The sequence below is a fragment of the Apium graveolens genome, chromosome 2 (genome assembly GCF_009905375.1).
Source record: "Apium graveolens cultivar Ventura chromosome 2, ASM990537v1, whole genome shotgun sequence".
NCBI lineage: Eukaryota > Viridiplantae > Streptophyta > Magnoliopsida > Apiales > Apiaceae > Apium > Apium graveolens.
This window is the reverse complement of record NC_133648.1, coordinates 43,855,244-43,867,348: the sequence shown is the minus strand read 5'-3', so window position 1 is coordinate 43,867,348 and position 12,105 is coordinate 43,855,244. Positions and strand designations below refer to the sequence as shown.

The window sequence follows — 12,105 nt, the reverse complement described above, 5'->3', positions numbered from 1 at the left end:
AATATGCAGTAATATGGACCTATCAAATGCCCCCATACCTATCTTTTGCTCGTCCTCGAGAAAAATTAAAAAGAAAAATGCTAACTAAGAAAAGTCCTATGCTCCTTTTCGTAGGCGTGACGGGAATTTTAGGTTTACCAATCCGTTAAACTCATAGACGATCTCTACAAGAGGAGTGTTGTCTCCTAAGGGTTTACAGAAGATATGCCCATAAAATCTGTGAAATTCTTTAGTTAGTGTCCAAACTCCATCAACAATAACATTCATCGGTGTCAACACAAAATTTTTTAGGAAAATATATACCTTTAAGACTCTTTGAAAAATAGCCCAGATGTAGGTATCAACAATCCACTTATATTGACTCTGAACGTTTACAAAAAATCCCAAGGTGTGTCCTGAAAGTAGGTCTCTAAAGAATCAATTGAGTAAGTACATTTCCTTTTTTTCAATCAATATTGAACGGACCCAATATTTATCAAAATAAGTATCTAGCCAAAATTCACAGTTTTTTTTCCTTTTATTTTTTTTCTAAATTGACTGTGCAATGTCCGTGTTAAATATATGATCCTATTGGGGCCTTCCTCTAACACCTTAAGGTTTTAGATGAGCTGGTTACTCAACATGATATCAGAGCTTAGACTGGCGGGAGAACTAAGGTTCGATTCCCAGCCACCCCAACATTCTCACAATTTAATGTGGACACTAAAGGCAATTAATGCCCCAAAGATGGGCGCCAGTGTTCCACTCTTCGACCCATAAATGGGCTTTCGAGTGAGGGGGAGTGTTAAATATATGATCCTATTGGGGCCTTCCTCTAACACCTTAAGGTTTTAGATGAGCTGGTTACTCAACAGTCCGTTTTTTAGGCTTTCTATGTTACCCATGTAGCGAGCTTTGGGCCAATGACTCCCAAACCAGATGGTCTTAGGGCATTAGGTTTTGAAATACCCATACTGACTTAATTACTCGAGTACAAATGCCACAAAACAAGACTAGTCAATTATACTACTTGTGTCCATCATCTCAATTTTTTTCTTTTTTTTTAATTTGTGAGGGATATTGGGTATTGAAGTAGTTTATTCAAGCATCTTTTTTTTGCTTTTGCTTTTCTTTTCTTTTTTTTTCCGCAAAAATTTGATTCGACATTGTTTCAACATGTGGGCTCTGTTTCAGATATCGAAAACTTTCCTAAACAATCTTTCCTACAAAGACCTTGTGCATATGTGTCGTCTTGGACTCTTAAGAAAAATTCGTTCGACACAAGTTTCATGAAGACAACCTTACTTAACTACGTTCAAATCATCTCAAGGCATTATATATATAAGTTTTGAAAAACTGCTAACACCAACTAGTATTAAAGTACAAAAGTGGACCGGACAACTTACCTAAAATATCTCTGATTTTTTTGGATTTTTTTAATTTTTAATTTTTTTGGATTGTTTACATATATATAAGTAATACTAAACCCCTCCCCCATACCTAAATCATGCATTGTCCTCAATAAATACAAATGAGAGAAAAATGACAAAGTAAAAAGGCGAGAATACCTGATAAGGGCATGACAGAGGAACACAATTACCTATAACACACACACATTCAATCACACACATAGTTACTCCCCCATACCTACACTTTACTTAGGGAGATACATACATAAAATTATTTATTAACCAATAACAGAACGTGGGAAATACCTTCGTAACACAATCAACACATATGTGAAACTCACCCATAAGAAGAATAGTATCCACTAGAGAGATTAGATCATGCATCAAAATAAAACTCATATCACTAACATCATTCATGAACCAATTAGATGCTTCTTTATGTTGTTTAAGAAGATTAATGACTTGAAATTCTTGGTTATGAACTTTGCCGCTAGAAATAAGAACATCATGAGTTTCATTATTAACTACCAAGGATTGATTAAGAGTGGAAAATGATTGAATAATATCAAGTGTGGGTGACTCACCAATAGAAGTCTTAACAATGGTCTTAGGATCAAAATAATTATCCTCAAGTTGGGTTTCATGATTAGAACAAATGGCATTCAATTCCTCAAACATCTCATCACAAGTGAAATTCTTATACAACTTATGCAATTCTCTTTTACTCTCATGATCAAGCGAAACATCTTCCTCAAGAAGAGACTCAATTGCACTATCCTCAAGATTCGACCAAGACACAACCTTATTTATCAAATTAACTCCTACAGGTTGTTCAAAAATCTTATTAGGTTGATTTCCTACATTAAAGATATTCAGATCTATCGACATGTTCCCAAATGTGAGTTTCATCGAACCATTTCTACAGTTAATCAAAGCATTAGAGGTGGCAAGAAAAGGGCCGTCCTAAAATTATGGGGATTTGATTTTTGAGATTTTTGACTGGTTCGGTTTCTAGAACAACGAAATCAACACGAAAGACAAAATCACCAATTTTTATCAAAACATCTTCAACTATACCCTTAGGAGTTTTGACAGAACGGTCAGCTAATTGAAGAGTGATATTAGTATTTTTCAATTCACCTAAACCCAAGGCTTGATAGACAGATAATGGAAGAAGATTCACACTAGCTCCTAAATCGAGTAAAGCTTTATCAATGAAGGTATTACCTATGACACAAGAAATGGTAGGACAACCAGGATCCTTATACTTCACAGGGATTTGATATGACAATATAGAACTAACATGAAAGGTTAAGAAAGCTTTCTTAGGAACATGAGTGGTTCTCCTATGAGTATACAAATACTTTACACACTTAACATAAGAGGGAACTTGTTGAATTGCATCTAAAAGAGGAATGTTAATCTTGACTTGCTTAAAGACTTCCAAAATTTTATATAACTGAGCAGATTGTTTGTTTGAGATAAATCTTTGAGGAAACAGAGCTTTTGGCTTAAAGACTTTTTCACTAGACACGTAAGAGTAGGGTTTTGAAGGTGGTTTATTGGATGGTGATGACTCATTAGATTCAGAAGTTTCAGGATTTAAAGATTATGGATGACGAGGATTCAAGAGTAGAGGATTTGGTTCAGATGTTAGCTTATCTTCCTAATAAGTATTAACACTAGCATGATTGTCGAATTGATTTTCAGACCTTAGAGAGATGACGGAGTTCACATTTTCATGAAACTTTTGGTTTTGGTGAAATTTAGGATTAGCCTCGGGTTAACTAGGAAAATGATTTTTCTCTCTCTCACTGATTGTGTTTTCCAGCTGACTAACTTGGACCTCTAGCTTAGATATGGCTTGTGTGTTTGAATTTAACAACTGCCTATCTTGGGTCAGAGTTTGCATGAAAGATTGTTGAGATTGAGTTAGATTAGCTTGAGATTTCAATAACGCCTCAATACTCTTCTCTAAGGAATTAAATCGCTTATCAGGTTTACTAAAACCAGGAGGATTTAAGGGGACTGGGTTAGGATAATGACCAAGGGTTTGAGGAGGATATGAATTGGGATTTTGAGCCGGGTATGGACCAGGATTGGCCTTTTGAAAAGCAGGTTATGAATTTTGATTAAACTGATTATATTGACCTTGGTTCCATGAGAAATTCGGGTGATTCTTCCAACCAGGATTGTATGTGGGTGCATATGGATCATTCCTAACTCTAGGTTGAAACATAGCATTGACTTGTTCACTTTCAGGGTAATTGTCTATTACATGATTAGGTGAACTACAGTTTGCACAGATAGAAAATTGAGAAGTCACACTGTTGGTTTCTAAGGCCTCTAGACGTTTAGTGAGTGTAGCTAACTTAGCTTCAGTTGCAATATAATTACCAACTACGTGTAAGCCCTTAGATCTTTCAGGTTCCGGATTAGGTTCCCTAGTTGACTCCCACAACATTATTTTTTCAGCTAACTACACAAAATATTGCCAAGCTTCTTCCTCAGTTTTATCCATAAATTTACCTTGGCACATAGACTCTAACAAAGCAGTGGTTTGACTAAGGCGTCATAAATTTTTTTATAAAGTCTCCATTTTTCTATACCATGTTGAGGACACTTAGACAAAAGCTTTTTAAATCTATCAAAATACTTCCAAAAAGACTCATTTTTATTTTGTTGAAATTGGTTAATTTCATTCCTAAGTTTGTTTGCCATATGGTTTGAAAAATATTTTTTAAGAAAGATAGACACAATTTCATCCCACGTGGAAATAGAATTAACGGGTAGACTATACAACCATTGTTTAGCCTCTTCTTTTAAAGCAAAGTTAATAAGTCTGACCCTAATGGAGTCTGAGCTAAGTTGTTGGAGTTTTTATAAAGCACATACTTCCTCAAATTCTCGAATGAAAAAATATGGATCATCTCCCTCTACCCCAGAAAACCTTGGTAACATGCTAATGTGGTGATGTTTGATTTCAAAATTGTTCGCAGTTACTTCAGGTAGGACTATGCATGAGGGTTCAGCGGAACGAGCGGGATAACAACGGTCTTTAAGTGAGACAACCATGATTACAGGTGGAATTTCTACTTTTTCTTTTGACTCAATTTTAGTGGGTGAAGAGAAGTTAGTGGGTGAAGAGAAGTCGAGTTGCCTTACTACTTTAGGAGATGAAATGTTAGAGTGTCTTATTAATCTAGATGAATGGTCTCGAACCCAATTACTTTGCATATAAGACAAGTAATCATGTAGCAGATAAGAGCAATAAGTCAACAAACAAGAAAAATTGGAAAAAAAAGAAAAAAAAACTTAGATCTATTGGTAATCCTAAATAAATCTAGACAGCTCCTAACTTTTGGACCACCAAAAAGTCTATAAATCTAGATTTATTCAAACTGATTGGCCAGGTAAGCGGGGCACTTCCTTGTAAACAAGGCGCTGAATTAGAGAACCGCTTGCCTAGTCACCAATCCAAATTGGCTAGGTAAGTGATACACTTGCCTTGTCACCAAAAGTCCGAATAATTTCAAATTTACTTCCTCTTTTAGGTACCTGCCTAATTGAGCTCGAAATCCTAGGGGCTAATGCTACTTAATTTTTTAAAGGTAGGTGAATGCAAGATGAAGGAATTAGTGATTTGTGGGCCAAGGAAAGTGTGATGAAATCTCTCGCCTTATCTTGTAATGGGGTGGCGCCCTTAAGATTGATTAGATGAAACAACACACAAAGAACAAGATAATAAACATTTATGGATGCACTACACTACGTGTATTATTCTAAATTGTACGTAACTCTTTCCTCCAGCAATCACCACAATTGTATAAGATGGAAAGTAATAAATATAAAAAGAAAATCTAGATGATGTGATCCTACGTGAGAGAATGAATGATGAAACAAATTGGTTTTTAACAATAAACTAACTAATATTTTTGAATTTTTCAAATATTTATTTTTTTTGGATTTTTCAATAATAAAAGTAAGAAGAAAAAAATAGAGAGGTGATAAGGAATACCGAAAAGCACTTTCAAAAATTCCAAAAGAGACGGTGATGCCTTCTAGCGATCTTCTTGTCCAAGCTTTCCTCCGCTTCACGATTCCCTAAAAAACAAAGAGAAAAACAAAAAAAAACTAGTCCGAAGAATTAAATATCAAGGAGTGAAAATTAACAATAGTCCCCGGCAGCGGCGCCAAAAACTTGATGTGTAAAATAATAAGAATTGCAAGCGTACAGTGTTTAGTTGTAGCAATTACAGGTCGATCCACAGAGACTACGAATTTTCAAAACCCTAACAATTTAAATCAGGCGAACTAGACAATAAGATTTGAGAGGAGTTTGAATTAACCTAATTAGCAAATAGATCAAATAATATGGAAAACCTAGGAATCCGAATCCGTTAATCAATCACAATTAATATCAACTCGCCCTAAAATCCATTCTCTTTTCTTCACAAATAAATTTTAATTAACGAGACAAACATATATTATGAAACTTGTTATCTAACAATAACCCATCAAAACTTCATGGAGCAAGCATATGCTATGAAAAATAAATCTGGTAACAATAATATATCAAAATTACTTTGTCAATTAAATAATTAAGCACCAAGAAAAATCATGAGAACCAAATAATAGGAATAAGAATATATCAAAGCAATTAAATTAACTTCATCTTCATCCTACGGAAGAAATTTAGCTACTCATGATAAAAAGATGAACAAAACAAATAACTAATTGGGTGTCTTGGGTGTTGGAATCTCTAAAATACAAGAGGGGAAACCCATATATGTAGGGAAAATATGAGGGTTTGGTTCTTGGAATAGAAGTAGGATTCTTAAAGTATTTCTTCCTTCTCCGATAAGTATTCTATTTATCTTTCAATTCCTTTGACTTCAAGAATAGTCCACCTCCTTCCTTATTTGCACATTTTCCAACTCAAATTCCGATTTTATTTATTTTCCTACAAAACAAAGTAAAACAATTTATATACTAATAAAATTACGAAAACAGACATAAAATAGGTATTAATAATATGCAGTAATATGGACCTATCAAATGCCCCCATACCTATCTTTTGCTCGTCCTCGAGAAATGCCCCCATATTTGTTTCTTGAGATTCCATTTTCACTGGCCATGAGATATGCATGATTTGTCCTTGTTCTGAAGTGAAGGCTATAAATACAAGGCATACATTCAATCAAATGCCCAACAACCAAGAATTCTAGCTGTGTAATTTCATAAGTGAGGATTGGTGGAAACTAAACATATTAGCATTACTTTTTACACATTATGCTTAGTTTTCTCCAATATCTCATCTGTGACTTTCACCTGTAGATAGAACATGAAGTGCAATGTCGGATGTAAGGATTGGAGAAAACTAAACAGAAAAAAAAAATGAGTTTCTTTCAATTGGTCTGTTTAGTTTCCTCCAATATCTTATCTCTGGCCTATGCACAGCAGCACAAATTTGTCATGTTTAGTGCATGGTTGAACATGAGAACCGGGTGAAACTAAACGGAAACAGACCCAAGAAATGCAATGTCACATATAAGGATTGGAGAAAACTAAACAGAAAAGCAATTAAGTTTCATTTGATCTGTTTAGTTTCCTCCAATATCTTATCTCCGGCCTACGCACATTAGCACAAATGTGTCATGTTCATCGCATCGTTGAACACGAGAACCGGGTGAAACTAAATGGAAACAAACCCAAGTTCAGTTTCATGCATTGTTTTTAGCTTTTCTCCAACATTTCATCTCTGACCTTGCTCATGCTATACCATATCTGATCCTATAAGAAAGACAAAGAAAACATGCATCTGTATATGTTGAACATGAGAATTGGATGAAAGTAAACATGAAGGCATTTGATTAATGTTTCAAGCATTCCGTTTAACTTTCTCCAATATCTCATCTCCAACCTTTACTCCTTTAGAATTTTAGTACTGTAAGAGTAGAAAGTAGCATATCCTCTCCATTTTATCTCCAACCTTTACTGCTTTAGAGTTTTTGTGCTTTAGAGTTTTAGTACTGTAAGAATAAAGAGTAGTATATCATCTCCATCTATTTCATATCTAATCCTCTAGGACAAATAATACATGCACTGAAGATTTGCATAACTGGCTAACATAAACATCATTACATAAAGCAATGACATTATTACTAAAATTTCGCAGCATGTGTATGATAATTTGCATTAAGCACCAGATTTGCAATAATAATTGCATTTAACAGCAATTTGATTTATGTGCAGCACCAAATGCATGTTCTCCTATTTTTAGTTTAGTCAATAATACAGTTACTGTTTTAGCTTTATATAATAAACTCATAAACAGCAGCCTATATTCTTTCTTCCTGCCATTTAATGATAAACTAAATCTACAGAGCCGCATCCAGTTAAATGCAATTAGTGACACAAACAGTTAACAAGATTTTGATCAGAGTATATTACATGCCTAGTAAGCTAGTGAAGATAAGCAGCAGGGTACTGGGAGTCAACTAGTCATTCCCCAAAGTATTTTCCATAAACAGGAGATAAGTTGTAAGTAGCAGTCCCAGAAGTGAGCGAACATGCTTATCATTTGGTTCAGGATATGCATATATTTGTCACATACGTATTGTGCATACCTTTCAGTCATCTGGGATAGAAGTTCTTTTCAGCATCATCATCAGCTACTTGTGGCAAAAATATTATTGGCTCAGAATCTTTTAGGTTGAGGCTTTGACGCTCTAGACATCCTTATCTACTTTTGCCTTCTCCAACTGGTTGACCTGCTTTCAGAGAAGATCAAGTACAGATCGTGAATCTTGTGTTCCTCTATGCACTTGATCACAGCCTCAGATGCAGTTAGTGTCTTTTCGCTAACCTCATTCTGAAACACATCAAATTTTTATGTTATTCTGATTGCATCTACAGCAATGACTAATACCTGCACAATAAAGCAAATTTGTTAATATCTAAATTGGCAGGTACAATGTGCTGAAGACATATTATTAAATAAACATAACATCTTGAGGGCTCGATAATTCAGAAAGTGGTAGCTGTACTATTCTAGGATTTAGAAAATTTGTTTGAGAAGCTAAACTTTGATGTCCAAAAGTCCTGTCAACTTGTTACAATATCTCTGATGAATTATTAAAAATTATCTACCAACAGTCTGATACTATATCCTTCAGTAAAACACTTTATCCAGCATAATGCGTAATACGGCCATAACAATATGTGTAACGGGTACTTAAACAGATTTCCTATTTCCTTTCAGTAGGAAGTCCTCCTACTCCGACTAGGTAGTAGATACACATTCCTTACAAATACATTTTACGCCTAATATGTAACAGACGACTGGAATGATAAAATGTATCAGTACTTGGGTTCTCTGCAAAATACACAGAGATTCATCAAAAAGAAATATTGGGCAGGATGACAGGATCTGGCATTAGTTATTAAATAATCAAAATCTTTTAACTTTAAGATAGCTTGAAGTCTAGACATCAGCGAGAACTCAAATCGTACACAATTAAACTTAGAGCCGTTGTAATGCTGAGAAAAGAACCTAAACAGCACGAGAGGAGTTTGGATATGAACAGTAGGAGAGAAGTTTGGAGATTTCAAAGGTAAAAGGACTTTCCCTGCCTCCGCCAAGCACAATTATAGTATTGAACTATGTTTCGTTCAGCTCAAAGTAAAAGGCTAAATTAAGAGCACTATTTTGTCTTTCATTACACTGACCCATCAAACAGATCAATAGTACCTGCAGAGTCTCTTGTGGAAATGAGTAAATGACTCTTATCAACCATCAGATACTGATAATGAAGTTTTTATGGAAAATTATATATTATCGAGCCGGAACAATAATATTTGTCGCGGGTACAATATTAAATATACAATATAAATCCCGACTCGCCCCTCCACAAATACGAATTTATCTAACTTGTCAGAATATATATCTGTACAAAATAAATAGCTTGAAAACCCACAATTAACACTTATAACAAGAACATCAAGTCATTTGTTCTAAAAATATTTCAATGTGCATAAAGAAGTGAATATTATCGACTTACCATAATACAGTGCATAAATATTTTCCAGCATGGGATCTCAGCAGCTTGTTCTCTACAGCCTTACACGCACAGCCTCAATCAAAGACTTGGTTGAAATCGAATCGGAGATCACAATCTCTTAGTTTCACAATCTCAATCTACTCCCCCCCCCCCCGCTCTCTCTCTCTCTCTCTCTCTCTCTCTATATATATATATATATATATATATATATATATATATCTTCATGAATCATGTTTTAGTAACTCTGCTGATATTTTCTCATTCCTAGTAGGTTCCTGTCACCATGTTTCGGTCTCAGAACCAATACTAACCTTTGGTGAGTAATGGCATAGGCAAATGTACGCAATAGAATTCAACATTTTCAACCTGAGAAGTATATTTATATAGGGGACTTTCTGTATATTTATAATTTCTTACACCTTTTGTAAAATCAATCATTTGAAAACCAAGATACTCTTTGTCACCCTCCAAAATGGATTACCAAACACATACGATGGTAGAACAAGTAAGATGTATAGTTGCTTCAAATTTAGGAATTTAAGAATCAGCTTCGAGAAACAGAAATCTTAACCGTCCATCCAACTACGACCAGCGTTCTTTCTTATTTTCATATTGTTCATTAATTGTCTTACCTGTGCTGAACTTTCCCATTCCCCAGAAGCGGCAAAAATACCAGATAGTTGCACATATGCCCCTGAGTTTTCTGGATCAAGTTCTGTAAGTCGCTTCACTATATCCTTTCCAAGAATTTTATCTCCATGAGCCACACACCCTCTTAGAACTGATGCCCACATGCTTTCATCACACTTGAATGGCATCTGCTCGATAAGTTTCATAGCTTCCACGAGGCAACCTGCCCTTGAAAAAAGATCTACCATGCAAGAGAAGTGCTCAATCCCCGGTTCAATACCATACTCGTGTTTCATTGCGTAAAACCATTGTCTCCCCTCTTTAACCAGCCCACAATGATCACAGGCAGACAACACTGCGGTAAATGTAATCTCTGTGGGAACAAAACCAGCACATCTCATATCAGTAAATAAAGACAAAGCCTCAAATCCATAACCATTTGTAGCATATCCCATTAACATAGAATTCCATGAAGCTTCATCATATTTTATTATTTGGTCGAAGAAATCCCTACCTTTTTGAACAAATCCACACTTGCAATAGAAGTCAACAAGTGTAGTGGAGATGATCTGATCAGATTCCAGTCCAATAACAGTAGCTTTGGCAAAAATCTGCTCACCAAGCTCAAGTGAAGAAATGCTAGCACAAGCACTGATAACACTAGCCAGGCTAAACTTATCTAATTTCAAGTCCATCTTATTCATATTGCAGAAGATATCCAATGCTTCTATTGCACACCCATTTTGACTTAATCCCACTAGCATCGAGTTCCATGAGATTATACTTTTAGATGGCATATGGTCAAAGATTCGTAGTGCATCCTCAAGCCTGCCACAACTAAAATATATCGTAATCATAGAATTTAGCAAAACAGTGTCATACATCTGCAGCTCGCTAAAAAGTTTACAGGCTTCGTCAGGGCATCTACACTTAGCATACATGTCAACCAGTCCAGTTGCAACAATAAGGTCATTCACTACTCCAAATTTACAAGCATGACCATGCACTTGTTTACTAAACCCTAGATTACCTAAAGACCCACATGCACTCATTATACTAGCAAAAGTAGAGAAGTCTTCCTTGATTCTACATTCTCTCATCTTAGCATACAAATCTAATCCTTCCAAGACTTCATTGTTACTAATATATCCCGCAATCAGAGAATTCCATACAATAACACAATAATTATCACTTCTACTATAAAAAATCCTTCTTGCATCATTCATTCTACCACAATTCGCGTATCCGGAAATCAATGCAGACATGGAGAAGTCATCCACATCACTCATTTTACTCAAAACATGACTTGCCTCGTCAATACCACCACATTTTCCATACATATTTATCATCGCACTTCCAAGCACAGAGTCAAACTCCACATTATTAACAATTATACGCGCATGAATTTGCTTTCCCCACTCAAGAACTAACAAATCAGTACAAGCACCTATAACCGTTGCCAAAACAAACGAATCATCACTACACAATTTAAAATCCCTAAAAACTTTCACAGCTTCTTTCGGACACCCGCTCCGAACATACCCATGTATTATTGAATTCAAAACAACCCCATTTTTACTAGGCATTTCATCAAACAATCTTCTCCCAACTTCAACTTCACCCAACTTGATCAAACCAGTAATAACAAGATTCCAAGAAAACTCATTCTTGTCAGGCATTGACTGAAACAAGCTCAAAGATAAATTCTTGTTACATGATTTCAAATACCCTTCAATCATAGTGTTCCAAGTGAAGCAATTTCTTTGAGGCATTTCATCAAACAGGTTGTGTGCATCTTTTAAGTGGCTAAATTTTACGTACACTTGTACAACGCGATTGGCTATGGTGAGAGCAGATGGAAGGACACCGCGTTTGAGAAAAAGAAGGTGGAGTTGTTTGCCAGCGTTGATTGTTTTAATGTTTTGTAGTAAACGTGCGCAGTGGTGTAAGTCGAGGTTCATGACTGCATGCTTGATGCTTCTGAAGTTCTGATTGATGTTTTTCTTTTTTCTATTTTTTATTAT

General features: G+C 35.3%; 1 protein-coding gene across 6 annotated transcripts; it reads right to left on the bottom strand.

Moving 5' to 3' along the window:
* Nucleotides 1–6,020: 6,020 nt before the first annotated feature.
* LOC141707342 (putative pentatricopeptide repeat-containing protein At1g77010, mitochondrial) lies at nucleotides 6,021–12,079 on the bottom strand. 6 transcript variants are annotated; one of them, XM_074510446.1, is made up of 4 exons: nucleotides 9,452–12,079; nucleotides 8,018–8,319; nucleotides 6,459–6,563; nucleotides 6,021–6,351 (listed from the first exon to the last, which is right to left on the bottom strand). In XM_074510446.1, the coding sequence occupies exon 1, from the start codon at nucleotides 12,040–12,042 to the stop codon at nucleotides 10,018–10,020; it is 2,025 nt and encodes a 674-aa protein (XP_074366547.1). In that variant the 5' UTR covers nucleotides 12,043–12,079; the 3' UTR covers nucleotides 6,021–6,351; nucleotides 6,459–6,563; nucleotides 8,018–8,319; nucleotides 9,452–10,017. The 6 variants fall into 6 exon arrangements, with proteins under 6 accessions (XP_074366547.1, XP_074366551.1, XP_074366552.1 ...); XM_074510450.1 differs by lacking the exon at nucleotides 6,459–6,563 and having other exon boundaries at nucleotides 8,018–8,161; nucleotides 8,257–8,319; XM_074510451.1 differs by lacking the exon at nucleotides 6,459–6,563 and having other exon boundaries at nucleotides 9,452–10,454; nucleotides 10,596–12,079.
* Between the last annotated feature and the right edge of the window lie 26 nt (nucleotides 12,080–12,105).

Excerpts from the sequence above, each read along its gene's own strand:
- LOC141707342 (XM_074510446.1), bottom strand. The coding sequence starts at position 12,042 with ATGAACCTCGACTTACACCACTGCGCACGTTTACTACAAAACATTAAA.